The sequence below is a fragment of the Syngnathoides biaculeatus genome, chromosome 17 (genome assembly GCF_019802595.1).
Source record: "Syngnathoides biaculeatus isolate LvHL_M chromosome 17, ASM1980259v1, whole genome shotgun sequence".
NCBI lineage: Eukaryota > Metazoa > Chordata > Actinopteri > Syngnathiformes > Syngnathidae > Syngnathoides > Syngnathoides biaculeatus.
Genome location: NC_084656.1, coordinates 6,267,760 through 6,283,591, shown reverse-complemented (window position 1 = coordinate 6,283,591; position 15,832 = coordinate 6,267,760). Strand labels below are relative to the sequence as shown.

Below are 15,832 nucleotides of genomic sequence, written 5' to 3'. Positions count from 1 at the left end.
CTAGGGGCCTCTACTCTCCAAGAGGGGTTGCGTCAGGAAGGGCATCCAGTGTAAAAACTGCCAAACCAATATGAGCATTCATCTCCGATGTTACCCTGTGGTGACCCCTAATGGGATAAACCGAAAGAAAGTATAGGACATACGAGGAGAAAAGGAAACTAAAAGTGCATGTAACACGCAAGCAGAAGTCATAACAGTATAAATCAAAGAAAACACTGACAAAGTTTTAGATCATAATACAAAAAACACCAGTTGACTGACAGTGAGGGGTTGACCTTTGAACTTTGAAATACGTATTACTCTTATCACAGGTGAAATTCACAGTTTTTGCAGATAGCTATAACAACTCTTGGATAACTTTGTATCTATATAAGTTATGATTGAATAACTTGCTTGTTTACATATATTCTAAGGCAGTGGACTATAATCTATTATGTAATGGCACATTGTGTATGCTGTGAGGAAAATTATCCAATTTCCCTTTATTGGTCTGAAAATGATAAGAGTATTTACCTACTACAAATAATGTAGTAATAATAATCATAATAATTAATACAGCCATGCCAGCGACGTACAATGACTGTCAAAACATTTCATGCTCTTCCACTAGATGGCGAAAGGTTCAATTAAGTTGTCTCCAAAGGTTGACTAAACATTCGTAGATTTCACACTAAGCAAGAAAATTCGTAAATTGAGATGAGATCATCAGTATTTCTGTAAACTGACACTTTGCAACCTTTTTGTTTGGTTGTGTGCTGTCAGAGCTTTGTAATATAAAATAATGTACGTGTCTTGCCTCAGTAAAGGTTGGGAAACACTATTTTAAGAACTATTAATTGTCATAAGTACTGGCAGAAGAAAACTCAGAGGTCCTTATTTTTTTAAATTTAATGACAATCTAAATTCCAAAAGACCTCAACCAAAGCAAGGAGGACAACAGAAATAGCAGAAAACACAGACGATGAGACCTCACACTAAAGATTTGAAAAGAAACTGGAACTAAACATACTCAGACAATGACAAAACAAGTTAGGGCTGAGCAGGGCACACAACGAGCAGAAACGCTTATTAGCTGATATACAGAGGGGGCTAAGGGAAAACTTCCAAACAGGACTGGTACAACTAATGAAATACAGTGACAAACACAATAAAGGTTGACAAAATTACAATCATAAATCCAGAAACTACAGGAAATCATCCAACCGAGGCTGCAGGACAAAAAATGAAAGAAGTCTACAGCAAACAATAATTTCATTGTATGACATAGCTAATACAAGCCCTGCACACAACTTTGAAGAGCAACGCTCATCCCCATGATCATTAATCCATCCATCCATCCATCCATCCATTTTCTTAGCCGTTTATCCTCAGGAGGAGTGCTGGAGCCTATCCCAGCAGTTAACAAGCAGGAGCCGGGGTACACCCTGAGCTGGTTGCCAGCCAAACGCAGGGCACACAGAGACAGACAACAGCCACACTCAGAATCACACTTAGCGGCAATTTAACATTGTTAATCAAAAAGCGTGTGACAAAAAACATTTTTTCCCTGCTCAATTCACTTCCGCGGCAGGGATGAACAACGCCGCAGGTGAGTGAGGATAATGCCTCGGCCACGCACATCGACACATTTAGTACCCCTGACCTACGTACTTTAAGTTATTATGACAAGGATCTTTTGTTACTTCTGAGATTATCACGTTGTACCCCCCAACTATTTTTTTTTTAGTAGCTCTCTACACACCGACCTGTCATTTGGAACCCACGAAGCTCTCGTCCGTTTTTCAATCCATTTTTCACAATGAACTGGCAAACTTGACAAACTTACGTCAAACCTGCCCAATGACTTCATATTACAAAAATCATGTTTCTGGACAAGGAGAGCTGAAACAAAATATAGAAAGCCAGAAAGTACAATTTTAGCAGGGGATCCTCTTCAATCTGAACAACAAGGAGGTATTCTTGTGAGGGATAACTATGAAACCAGGAAAAATGTACTTTGGTGTTTGCTAGACATTAAAAGCACCCTGGAATGTTGAACTAACTCATGATGGAAAACAACCGAAGTCTGAAGAGTGCGAAGATGAAAGCTCAACTCTGCTTTCAGCAATTATCTGAGCTTCGTGTTGGTAATGGGAGTTGGTGTGAGTCGGTACAAGGTCACGAAAAAGGTGAAAGCAAAGAGAGGAAAGATGGCCATGGATCTGTTGCCATGGAATGATATCATTAAGAAAGGAGAGTTAGAATAACTATACAATAATAAAAAAAGGGAAGTCTCACTGCAGCTAGTACGCAAACTGAAACATACTCTACACATAATGATCATGCAATACAAGCACACATAATTTACCTATAATTTATTTTTCTAAAGTCTCCCTTGCTGTAATAATACCGTTTTGTTGTGGTATCTATGAGAAAATGTAACACAAGCTAATGTCTGCTATTTTGTGGACCCATTAGACTGTAATGATAGGTTTAAAATAATCCAACATGGGAAGCATCTGAATCACTCCTCCTTTCTGCTGTCTACAATGACGACTGGTTCTGAGTCTTTGCTGATGTTCATGTTGCCATGGAGACCAGTTGTTGAGCAGATTGCACACAACCTTGCCCACACAGGCCAGATTAAGCACACTAACTTCGAGGTGCAGACCTCGAAGGAAATGGTTACTAAGGAAGGACTGTTTCTTTTTATGTCAATGTCTCGGATTTGCTCGTTGCTCATAAAAATCTGAATAAAAAATACAAATCAAATATGCTTTTCAAAGATAAAAAATCAAGCGTTATGAAAAATGGTGGCTCTGACAAAGATAAGAAACCTAATATTGTTTTAGTTACTTGGGTGTGTATAATCAATGTTGCGATGCATAAACTCAAAGCATGACGCACAATACATCTTTAATTGCCTTGTAAAAGAATTTTGTTGGATTGCTGTAGATTGAAACACCTCCCACCACCCATCACTGTCTCAGCCCTCCCCCTCCAACACATAGACACACACACACACAACACACACACACACACACACACACAACTTTGTGGAATGGCAGTCCTGCATTATATGTTGTATGGTTTTAACAGCCCACAAAAAGTTTGCTCACGATGAACACCTGGTAACCGATTAGTCAGAGTGTTTAGCCCAACGAAGCACAGTTTGATCGTTTGGCGCGTTCTGACTGAGCTTTCCTGCTGAGCTGGCAGCCTGTTCCAGACATACTGGCTGCCTGACAGTGAAAACTCTGCTGCAGCAACTTAGCAACAAGCTCTGCGGTTTTGACTTGGTCTCACATCAACTGTAACAGGATCAGGGTGTTATATTTAGCAGGGTCTGCATCACTTGAATAAAGGCAGAGGGGATGTGATAAAAAATGAGTTGGAGGTGAAGGCAAAACTGAAGAAATCTGAGCCGTTTCAATGGGGTTATCGTGTTGGGCACTGATGTTTGAGTGGGTCATTCAACTGCAGCATTGGTTCAGTTTCCAGTCAGCGATGGCATGAATGTGTATATGGATGGATGGATGGATGGATGGATAGTGGATATTTTAGACCATCACGAGGTGTTGCATAAATGACCTTTTCCACAGAAGTCACTTGGACTGACACAGGTGTTGATACAGTAAGGGGTCTTTTTTATTCAAAAAAGCTGCTTCTGGTTAATGCGGGATATACAGCGCATACATATACAGGGATTTCTAATGAGTTCCGTTCCTATGCTGGCAATGTAACTCGGGGGACAAAGCTGTTAACTAAAGCAAAAACTTGGACGCTTCCTCTGCAGACATTTGAAGAAATGTAAGATTATTTAGCATTCATCCTCTGCAGTTAAGAAAATTCATTTCACAATTTTGTTTACAAATTTTAAATTGTGGCTGCCATGGTCAAAACAGTTGTGTGCACTTGCTAGCCAGAGTATATCCCACAATTGGAGGGTACAATCAAATACAAAACCAAGACAAGAGTTGTGTGGCTTACAACATTCGGACAACATTAGATTAATTACAGACTCCTAAATTGATGAGCAAATCGATCAGATATGAAACAATCCAAAGGAAATATTAAAAAATAAACATGGCATCTGGTTTCTTCAGGTCAGAATCAGAATCTCTGGATTTACACGACAGTTTCAATTTTGATATTATACCTTTTCCCAATGTTAAATGTACTGTACAGTCCAATATGGCTGTCTTTACACTCTTATTTACTTAACACATGAAATGATGCATGTGGTCAGAAGCTCAGATTGCACACAAATTACTCGTCAAGGGTCAACACTGGACAGTTACACAAACAAGTAAAACAACAATTCATAAATAATGCACACATTAAGCATCCTACTGTTTATTTGGCTTGATTGTCTTTCTAGTCTGTATTAAAAGTAGGAAGTAGACAGTAATGTGCTTAAATACCAAACTAAAAAGGAAAAAATATCTATAAATAAAATATATTATAGTATTGTATTTAAAGTAATTATATATAATTATAATATATTATCATAAAAATATAATACAAATACAAATCTATCTATTTTTTTACTTTAAATTTTACATCTATTTTCACTTGACACAAAGGAAAAAAATCTCAAAATGTCCCTCTTTTTTTTTACGTACATGGCATATCGATGCAACGCATTTGCTGCTTGTAACACTCAAAATAAAGAAGCAAAGCTGTTTTTATTTTTCACTCCAAGGAAAGAACAGAGGAAAGATTATTTACATAGCAAACATTTAGGACAGAACCGTCTCATCCGTCAGGTGTTTTGGACCAACTACAATAGACATATACAATATTTAGAATACAATTTCCCGAGGAAGTAAATGATGCTCATATTGTGCTCCCGCTGAAAAGAAGAACATTTGTAAGATTACACGTTGTAGTATTGGATTGACTTTTATATTGTGGACTGAGTGGGGGGGGAAATGCACATTTAGCGTATAGTAACAAATGAAAAAATATATCTTTAAACACTTAAAAAATGCCGCGGATGGGAAATATCTTGGTTCCCAGAAACAGTTTCCGTTGTCTCTAATGCTCCCTGGTTCATGTTTCTACTGTTCGTCTTGTTTGTTTTTGCTTGTAAGTATCAAGAAGTTCTGAATCAAGCTCTCAATCAAAAGTGACTAATGAATACAGATACCCGGAAAAAAACAACTTAAAATGACATAGTATATTTGTGACTTTCCTGTTTTATTGAAATGCTGTTTGAGATAATAGTCAAGCAGGTTACGTGATCGGTAAAACGAAAGTAATGTTGCTGTGCAGAACATGGACATGACCGTCAAAAAAAAAAAAATCGTATTCAAGCCTCTTCAGTTGAAGGAATGCACAAGATGATGTCACATTCGCTCGCCACGCGCATGATTTCCTGAAAGGGTTACAAAGTCCTGTGTGTTTACACCGTGACCATGGAGACACCCCCATCGTCGGGACGCGGCTTGTTGCTGCGGAGAATTCATTTCAAAGCAGTTCACTGACGCCCGTCTCATCCTCGTCTTGTTTTCCACGAGGTACTTTCCTAAAATTGCTGAAATGGAGAACGGCGCGGTAGTTGTCAATCAAAATCAAAATAATGACGGGCCCGAAGAGGTGAGTGAGGTTATCTATCTATCTATCTATCTATCTATCTATCTATCTATCTATCTATCTATCTATCTATCTATCTATCTATATATCTATCTATCTATCTATCTATCTATCTATCTATCTATCTATCTATCTGTCCGTCCGTCCGTCCGTCCGTCCGTCCGTCCGTCCGTCCGTCCGTCCGTCCGTCCGTCCGTCCGTCATCTATCTATCTATCTATCTATCTATCTATCTATCTATCTATCTATCTATCTATCTATCTATCTATCTATCTATCTATCTATCTATCTATCTATCTATCTATCTATCTATCTAGAACAACTGTAGTCTCATCCTTTTGTCCACTTGGAGACAAAGCTGCAATCTTTTATAAATATGTCAAACTCCCAATAGTTGTGCTCATAAGTTTTCATACCTCGGCAGAATTCGTACTGAATAAGGACCACCTCATTATTTTCTTTTTATTTTGTTTCATGATTGTGCTTTCCTGAAAGCCCTTCTAGTTCACATTGAATCACATTCATCCATCCATTATCTGGGCTGCTTATCCTCACACGGGTTGAGAAATAAATTGAATCCCATTGAAAATAAAAATTGAATTGTCTTTCACCTGAAGAATTTACATATCTAAATTTAAGAAATATTAATAACTGAAACATTTTAGAGGTTATACTTGTTCAAAATCTGTATGTTATTGTTGTTGTTTTTTTTGTTTTTTTTTTTACAAAAACTGTTTCACGTAGTGGCACGGTGGATAAGCTGGAAAGCGTTGGCCTCACAGTTCTGAGAACCCGGATTCAATCTCAGCCCTCCCTGTGTCGAGTTTGCATGTTCTCCCTGTGCCTGCATGAGTTTTCTCCGGGCACTCCGGTTTCCTCCCACATCCCCAAAACATGCAACATTAACTGGACGCTCTAAATTGCCCATAGGTGTGATTATGTGCGCAGGTGTTTGTCTCTATGTGCCCTCCGATTGGCTGGCAACCAGTTCAGGGTGTACTCCGCCTCGTGCCCGTTGACAGCTGAGATAGGCTCCAGCTCTCCCGTGACTCTTGTGAGGATTAAGAGGCTAAAAAATGGATGGTGTTTCACATACATGCACTTTTAACCAGTGCTAACAGTAAGTAGTAACAGAACTTCCCTCTGAGAAGTACAAACAACAATGAGGCTAAACATTTTTGTTCCAAATGGTCATTTTTGCGATCCTTCCGCATATTTACCCAAGTCCTCCTCAGTGCTATGTTTCTCATCTCTATCTGGGCTACGTGCAGTCAGTTATTACGGCTTGAGATGTGGATTTAACTGGCCAAAGGGGGTGGCTGGACTCAGAAGTGATTGGTTGATCCGGTTAATCACTACTTTAAAGGGCAAATGTCATGAAATGCATGATATTTGGTATGTTATTCATGAAAAAACGACAGCCAACATGGGCCCATGGGTTTTTTCACCACAAAACAGGATTTTGACGTATACAGCTTTTTGTAACTCCCGCCATGAAAATCCTCTCGAGGGATTTGTTTTCGAGAAGAAGCAGGAAGTGACGTACATGGCAGGACCACCCTCAAGTGGACTCTTTTGTTTCTATTAGTTTTACCTCCGGGAAGGTAGCTCGTTGTTCCTTCATGCTAGCCAAAATGCCAGCTCGTTGCATTGCTGGACATAGCTTGAACACTCGGGAGGATGGATTTACCCTTCATAAGTTTGCAAGAGACCCGGTTCGTCGTGAAAAATTGATTGCACGGGTGCAGAGGACGAGAGCTTCGTGGGTTCCAAATGACAGGTAGGTGTGTACACAGCTACTAAAAAAAAATAATAGTTTGGGGCGGACCACGTAATCCGTCTCTCATAATGTAACAAAACATCCGCGTAGGTATGACAGGGGTGCTAAATATGTCGATGTGCGCATTGGACGGCTTACGCCCCCGAAGGCTGCCGTGTCGGCTGGCCCGCGAAGGCTGCCCTGACGGCTCGCCAGTGAAGGCTGCTGCATCGGATGAGCATGGCTTCGGCCAGGCTGGGTCATACATACTCTCTGGGAGTCTGTTGCCGCTGCGGTAGTATGTATGAGCCAGCCCTACCAGCCCTGCTGAAGCCACGCTCGTCCGCGAGGCATGATGCGGCAGCCTTCGCCAGCTTCGGTGCCGCATCTGCCGGTCACGGCTTTGGCTGGGGTGGCTCATCTTCGGCACCGAGGTGGCTTATCACGGTGCCGAGCCGGGCGGCTTTACGGTGTTGTTGTCGCACGCGGCTGAGTTTGCCATTGCCGACAGGGTTGTTCACAGTCTCCACCGTCGTCCGGGATCAACAACACCGCCGATGGCGGCAGCGATAAATAATTGTTTATGGTGCACTCAGCTGCGATTGACGATAACGCTGTAAAGCGGCCCAGCTCGGAGCTGTGATAACCCACAACGGCGGCGAAAATGAGCCACACCAATCGGGCCGCGATGGCTCATCTGCGCCGCAGAAGCGTTTCGGACAGAGAGGCGTTTTGGCCATGATTGCGTATCATCTGAATATAGCTCAAAAACAATAGGGTAATATTGCCCCAGTAACTTCACTCGGTTGTGTGATATTCTCTTCTTTGAAAAGAGCTTCTGTGTCAGAAGGGGCGTGTTCATCTCCCATAGTAGGGTCCACAGCGTATTTTCAATGGCGAATGTCTGGGGTGACGTCAGGGACAGGGATTCAGCCAATGTGGCGACCACTTGAATGTCGAATGACACTTCCGCAACTTTGCGCATAGATGACGCGCTCTCCACTCATATTTATTTTTTCGTATAGACATTGAAGTGAATAATGTTATATGTATTTTTCATTACAGTGTCTATTTTATCATTTTTATAGGGATGACACTTGACCTTTAAAGTTTCTAATGCTGTGCCACTTAAAATAGGAGTGCCGGGCCAAGTCCTGAATCATAAGTAACCTTTGTTTTCTGGCTTTTGCCTTTGGGATAACTCCTGGATCCAGACCATGGTCCACCCAATTACTGATCTTGTCATGACCCATCGAAACGGGAGTAGGACCCAAATGCAAGGCTCGGTAGATGCAAGGTAGTTCGGGAAGAAACGTTTATTATTCCGTGGTCGGGGATCGGGCAGGCAGTCAGGTGCAGTAGCGGGAGTTGGGACGTCAGGCGAAGAGAGCAGGTGAGCGGGCAGGCAGGAATCGGTACACGGGAGATCGATCAAGACAGGCAGAAGTCTTAAAGGAGTCAGGCTTACGGGGTCGGTCGGAGAACAGGCGAAGGTCGGTGCACACGGGTTGACGATCAGGGATACGGAAGTACTCGAACGGGGCATGAAGCTCAACGATCTGGCGGGGACCAGTCGTCATCGGGGTCATATAAATACACAGGATAATCAGCCTGCATGAGGCGCAGGTGTGCGCCTCCCAATCAGCGCAACCGCGCGGGCACCCGCACAGCACGGGCTGGAGCGGCAGGATCATGACAGATCTCTGGCGAAGTGCTTTGTTCTCACGACTTCAATGCAGGCAGCGTGGGTTCAGGTCCCACTCAGTTAAAGGTGTGAGTGAGAGTGGACAGTGGTGTCCCTCTATATGTGCCCTGTGACTGACTGGTGACCAGTCCTGGGTGTAGTCCACCTTTAGCCTAAAGTCAGCTGGGATAGGCTCCAGCTCACTTCAGGACAAAGGTTATGGAAATCAGATGGATGAATTGCTTGGTAATATTCATTCTAAAGACAGGTGGATGTAGTTGGAATTTCCATGCAGTGTTGGGTTTTGTGTCCATAACGATATGTATGAAACAAACGAGACGCTTCAACAGCTAAATATAAAATGTGGCCTTATCTTTTTCACATTTTGTCATTCAAATATCATATTTATCCGACGCCAAGCAAACAAGAGAGCAAATCCTGAGGCACGGACACAAGGGAATACTCACCATGAACACGGGGGCGAAAATGGAGAGTATCACCACCCTGAAAGCAACATATCCCCCTCCAAAGAGTCCAGGGGTGAGACTGCGAGGTATGTGCAGTTCTCTTTTTTTGGGCAAACATTTTCTGCAATCATGACAGTACTACTCCCTTTATTTATTTGGTTTTCACCTGTTTTGTTCCTTTAGGCATCAGGACTGAACTTTTGGAAAGAAGAATTGCTCAGATAATAAAGTAGGTATTAATACACCTCTGAACATCTTCATTTTCCTTGTACCTGTTATAATTACACTAAAAGCAGTCTTGTCACAGCTTTCATTTACTAACTGGAAACTTCATTTAAGGTAAAAAAAAAAAATGGTGCCATTACTTTTTTCACATTTGGTATAGAAGTGCACTGTATGTGAGGGGTTTCTAATAATTTACCCGTGTCATCCAAAATTGACTCGAAGAATTCTCTCACCCTCTCTCTCATGACATTAGTGAGGATTAATGATACAGAAAATTAATGAATAGATTCTGTCACCTATTGAAATTGAAAGTCCATCCTTATTTTCTGCCTGGAAATATGCAGCCTCGTAGAGCTTCCTTCTAAAGAGACTCAAAGGGTTTCAATAGAGTTGAGGTCAGGAAATCATACCCACAACAGCAACATTCTCTCAGGTCCAACATCCAATGGTTTCATTCATTTCGCAAGGGACTGGACTATTTCAGCCTTCTTTTCACCGTTACATGCATAAAAATCTTCACTTGTTTATGATGACCTTAAACTTCATTTGAGTGTGCTCTGCTGTAAAAAAAGAAAAAAAATCAACATAGCTGCGTGATATATCAGTGAGCCGAACAGACAGAAGATCCAACATATAGAAACATTTGCCCAGGAAAAGTGCAACTCAAAAATCATTTAACACAACTTTTACATCCATACTTATCCAGTTTATTCAGCATCCTGTCAAAATCTTTTCCAAATCGTTTGATGTTTCCGCAGAGACAAGATTCATGCAGAGCGCAACCCCCCCCTTCCCCAAACTGATTTCTCGACCACAACCCAGAGGGATTTTCGAGTTGAGGGCTTTGTGGCCCAAACTACAAAAAATAACCGCGTATGTATCCTTGAATAGTATTCAAGTATCATGTACTTACTGTCTGTTCATGTCTTCATGAGGAGTTGTGCAAGTTCCATGTTCTTCCCTTTGGTGTAGGAAGACATTTGATATCACAAATATGGATTCATTATGGATATAAAGTACAATTAGCCTGTTTATGTCAGTTGTATTTTTGAAAATCCCGATTTTTTCATTTTGTTGCTTTCCAGTTTCATGATTATAAAACTGAGCAGGCCATCAGCTACTGGAGTGAAAATTACCAGCGGATTCAGGTGGGTTGCCATTGTTCACTGTTTGGGTTTGTTTCATTTCATTGAGAACTTTTTTGGGGTGGTTAGTCAAAACAAAATCTTTTTTCCCCTTTGGAAAGCTTGTAGTCCTTCTATTTCTCTTACATGCAGCACTCATAATACCATCTATTTTGCAACAAGTAATAACCACAGCAGCCCTGTGAATGAGACGTTTGTGCACCAAGGTCAAAAGAAGGACGATTGGAGACTGGTGGAAGATTCCTCCCAATTATTCTCTTTTTGAAGAATCCACAGCCTCAAAAAATTGTGAAAAGAAGCCACAGCCTAACAGGTTCAATATGCGTTTCAGTATTGAAAAATATTTCTTATGTTTCAGGGTGTGAGTCCAGTAGAGTGCCCAAACACGCCCTTCAGAAAGTCGGCCCAGTTTTCCACACCCATCGGTGAACAGCGGGAAGACGTTGACTCCTTCATTTAGTAATTGTCAAGATGTCTGCATTTTAAATGGACTTGGACAATCAATTCTATGCTTCTATTGCGTTGCATTTCTTATGACTAGCTATCGTCACACATTTTTCTAAACCGCGTGTACGAGTGGTACTGATACTAGTTTTCCCTTTGATGCACTAAACTAGAGGTCTATTCAATTTTCTGAGCTGCTTATCCTCACAAGGGTCACGAGAGTGCTGGAGCCTATCCCAGCTTTCATCGGGGAAGGGTACACCCTGAGTTGGTTGCCGGCCGATCGCAGGGCACAGAGACAGACAACAGTGACACTCACAATCACACCTAGGGGCAATTTAGTCTCCAATTAATGCATGTTTTGGGGGATGTGGGAGGAAACCGGAGTGCTCGGAGAAAACCCTCACGCACGGGGAGAACATGCAAACTCCACACAGGCCGGGATCGAACCCAGATCCTCAGAACTGTGAGGACAACGCTCTAACCAGTTGCCACCAAAACTAAAGGTAGCAAACAAATTTTTGTTGTGGCCCACATCATACTTATGGCTTCCCTCAAAAGTCTGTTCTGACGGAAAATCACCTGAGTGTATAGTCTCATAACGTATACACAATTGCCCCAACATTTCATTGGTTTTACAGCAAGTGGAATTTGAAATAATTGGTAATAAGTCATACATATACAAGAATAAATATTCAGTTCATGGTGGGGAAAAATGCTTGTAATATATCTAAAGGACTAAAATCTTATTTATCACACAATGTAAAAAATGCATTTAGCAATCAACAGGTGGTAAGCACTTGATTTGATTAATTGGCACACACACACCAAAATAAATAAATACTGTAAATAAATAAATACATGCGTGACCACTGTGCACTAAGCCATACCTTTCAGTTTTGCATTTTTAGTTTTTGTTTCTTCACCTCACAGACTGGGGAGTTTTACACGATCTACTTAACCTTTTGTGTAGACTAATTGCAATTATTTAAGAGCCGGACAGAAAAAACTGCACACAAGCCACCGACAGCAAGAAAAGTCCCGTGAAATGAGGCTTGAACAAGCACCTTGAAGCGTCTCCATCGCTGCTTGTAAGACGTGGACCTTTCATGCAGATTGTGGAAGCCGGTGATGCCACAACGGGGCTTTGCTGGTAAATCTCACGTGTTGTGTCAATCACAGGACAAAGCCGGGAGATACTGATTCTTTATGAGCATTCAGCTCGGATTAGTGGGCGGTAGCTATGGCGACAAGTAATTTTAGCTTATACAGTATCTTATGCATATTTTCTGTCAGAACATTAGATCATAGCAGAAAGCCCTAGAGATAAATCTAACTTGTCATTTTAGATTTTATGTTTTGCATCAGTTTATCACCCCCCCACCTCATGTTTATTTGTATGTATGGGGGGGGCTAAGAAAAAAAAAACATCTGCATCTGAACTGCACACCGAAACCGACTATCGCGCAGTGTGGCAGCTAATCAAAAATCCACAAGAGCTTTCAGAAATAAATACATTTGCAGGTTCCAAAGCATGGGCAAGACTCACCTAGGTGGTGAAAATACAAGGGTTCAGTGAATAAACCACAGTCAACAGCCTCTGAAAATATTCCCCCCCTCGTTAGTATTATCACCTGCTGTTTGTGTTGTCCCTCTTCCTTGACAATTGCACCGTTGATGCAGCGTTGCACTTTTCCATTGCCGTGCGTCGCTTGTTAGGCAGCAAACAGTTGCCAACTGTAGGTTTTTTTTGTTGTAATTTTCCACTTCGGTCAAATTGGATCATGTGACTTGATGCAGTGAGCCTTAATTGACTTCAGAGCTTCATGCTATTATATATTTAGTAAAGTTATTTTCCCAACAGATACAGTAAATGCTCACCTTCATTTCAAACTCATAGAAAATATTTTTCCCCCATTTTTTATCCATCCATTTTCTTCACCGCTTATCCTCACAAGGGTCACGGGGAGTGCTGGAGCCTATCCCAGCGGTCAAAGGGCAGGAGCTGGGGTACACCCTGAACTGGTTGCCAGCCAATCGCAGGCACATAGAGACAAACAGCCGCACTCACAATCACACCTGGGGCCAATTTAGAGTGTCCAATTAATGTTGCATATTTTTGGGGTGTGGGAAGAATTCGGAGTGCCCGGAGGAAACCCACGCAGGCACAGGGAGAACATGCAAACTCCACACAGACTTCAGAACTGTGAGGCCAATGCTTTACCAGCTGCCCCAACTGCCGCCGCCATTTTTAATTTCATATATAATTATTTTCCACACATTACCATTACTCTTTCTAGACTATCATTAAATGTTAGGTTTATTACACAGCATGGTAATTTCCATAACATTTGGGTGTTTTTTTTTTCTCGTGGTTACTACAGAAGTTGGCAATTTTACTAAATTATATTATGCATTATTTATTGAATATGTCAAATTATTTACTCACTGACATTCCTTAATGTTCACATGTTATGCTTCTCAAAGAAGTCCAGTGAGCTGGGTTTAATGTGGCTATAAAAAGCGGAATTCAAATTCCTTGTATGTGTTCATTGAAAGTGAAATAGTCCACATTAAAGCACTTCATGAGGCTGGATGGCCTCTTGATTTTATGGCAGGTGTTATTTTTTTTCCCCAGTATGACACACACACACACGCACACGTACACACGCACGCGCGCGCGCACACACACACACACACAAAGATTAAGTCATTCAAATGTCAAGATAGTCAAAATATTCCCATCAGCAATGAGAAATGCCGCATGGACGGGATGTCATTAAGTCCTCTGTCGAGGAAAAGCGCTGCAAACATCAATAGGATTGACACTGGGGCCACTTGTGTGAAGTTAGCAGGCAAACGAACGTGTGGATCAGCCGAGAGTCGCTCTGATGCTCTTCCCCTCACAGGCATCAGTTACCAGGACGAAGTGGGCGGTAATTACAGTCACGCAGTGGGGGACGATGGTTCCTGCAGAGACACACATCCGAGTCCAAGTGCCACTGCTGAAAATGAGCATCTAATGAGCGGTGATGTCATGACAACACAGATGCTTACTGCAAACTCATTTATTTCCCGACTTCCTCTCAAATGTCCTCAGCTAAATACGCAGAATTGGCTTGTATTGTAGTGTTAAAAATAATCTGAAGAGGCTACGACTTGAGAAAAATCTGAACCACCGGATAAGCACACTGATTACACTCAATACCAGACATAATAATGCGGAACTTAAATGCTGAGGTTACTCCATAATGAGCTACTATTTCTTTTTTTTTGTCATTCTGTTGCTGTTGGGTCAAACAGAAAGGAGTTTCTTTATCCCTTTTCTGCCAAAACAGTTTTACTGTGCTACAGTGGAGTTTTTAATCTGCCAGTGTGGTTCTTTGCATTCTGATGTTTTTTTTAATTGAAAATATTTGTCAAACAAAGCAAAATTATAAAAGGGGAAAGAGATTGAAAAGATAACTACCGGTAAATAATATGGGAAGAGAAGACAACAAAAGACATTCATTAGCTGTAATAAAGAGGAGAAAAACAAATCATTATATTCCTAGTACTATAACACAGATTTGAGTGTTGTACTGAATGTGGCAGTAGTGGAGGCATGTCAAAACACATTTTTATCACGAGCCACATTGTAGTTACGCTTACTCTCAGAGGGCCGTTATGTGGGCCGTAATATCAACGTTATCATTTATGATATGACAGTTTTGGAACAGACTTTTAACAAGAATCATTGAAGTTGACACACATGATTTGGCTCCGCGGGCCGCAAAAAATCATGTGGTGGGTCTGATCTGGCCCCCGGGCCTTGACTTTGACACCTGTGCTGTATAGGAAGGACTGGGAGAGAAGCATGCAGCATGAAAGTAGTGGACCCACCCAAGAGGCAAAACGGTTGACGTAATACCCATCTGCCAGTATGACTACAGTGGGAGAGGACTGTTGCACCCAGAGTGACGATTTCTAACATAATGATTGAAAGAGGGAATATTTTAATGAGTTTATTGAACAAAATATTTTACAGTATCTTGGATATACATATATACACATCTTGTATTGTACTGTATGACACAATTAAAGCCTGCCAGCAGTGTACATACAGTAAACACTATTCTGAAGGATGTTCCAAGAAAATATTAATACATCATTGACTTCAAAACACATCATACAAATATGAATATAGAAAGCACAAAAAACAAGATATTTTCTGGGAAAAGCACTCACTTTTACGACAGAAAATTCCCTTTATACAAAAAAAAAAGAGAAAAAAAAACTCGCAGCATTCAGGTCATAAAAATACCTGGTATTTCCACTTTCTTTGTTTTGTTTTGGGTTTTTTTTGGTGTGTGGTTTATGTTCCTCTGCATGGAAATCGTACACAGAAACTTATTCTAGAACAAATAAAGATGTGGCTCGGCCACCTGATCTTCTGATGTCATTTCCACCTCTCAGATAACATACACATCAGACTTCTCCCCGAGAAGCCAATAGGTTCTCATTTTACCTTTGCCCTGAAACACACAAATGAA

General features: G+C 41.3%; 2 protein-coding genes across 6 annotated transcripts in view; one reads left to right on the top strand and one right to left on the bottom strand.

The window, feature by feature from the left end:
• Positions 1-5,392: 5,392 nt before the first annotated feature.
• Positions 5,393-11,485, top strand: spag8 (sperm associated antigen 8). The gene is made up of 6 exons (XM_061802181.1): positions 5,393-5,580; positions 9,440-9,572; positions 9,670-9,715; positions 10,470-10,584; positions 10,797-10,859; positions 11,215-11,485. The coding sequence occupies exons 1-6, from the start codon at positions 5,524-5,526 to the stop codon at positions 11,314-11,316; spliced, it is 516 nt and encodes a 171-aa protein (XP_061658165.1). The 5' UTR covers positions 5,393-5,523; the 3' UTR covers positions 11,317-11,485.
• Positions 11,486-15,288: 3,803 nt separating this feature from the next.
• The window catches only part of npr2 (natriuretic peptide receptor 2), a 77,945-nt gene continuing 77,401 nt past the window's right edge, over positions 15,289-15,832 (bottom strand). For all 5 annotated transcript variants that reach the window (XM_061847580.1, XM_061847579.1, XM_061847583.1 and 2 more), the window contains one exon: positions 15,289-15,814. In XM_061847580.1, coding sequence (XP_061703564.1) covers positions 15,752-15,814 — 63 coding nt within the window. In that variant the 3' untranslated portion in view covers positions 15,289-15,751. The remainder of the gene's footprint in view (positions 15,815-15,832) is intronic.

What these genes read in the sequence shown, in the direction of transcription:
- spag8 (XM_061802181.1), top strand. Translation starts at nt 5,524, where the DNA reads ATGGAGAACGGCGCGGTAGTTGTCAATCAAAATCAAAATAATGACGGG. An exon ending in TCCAGGGGTGAGACTGCGAG is followed by an intron (nt 9,573 to 9,669) that starts GTATGTGCAGTT and finishes TTGTTCCTTTAG; the next exon opens with GCATCAGGACTGAACTTTTG. An exon ending in AAAATTACCAGCGGATTCAG is followed by an intron (nt 10,860 to 11,214) that starts GTGGGTTGCCAT and finishes CTTATGTTTCAG; the next exon opens with GGTGTGAGTCCAGTAGAGTG.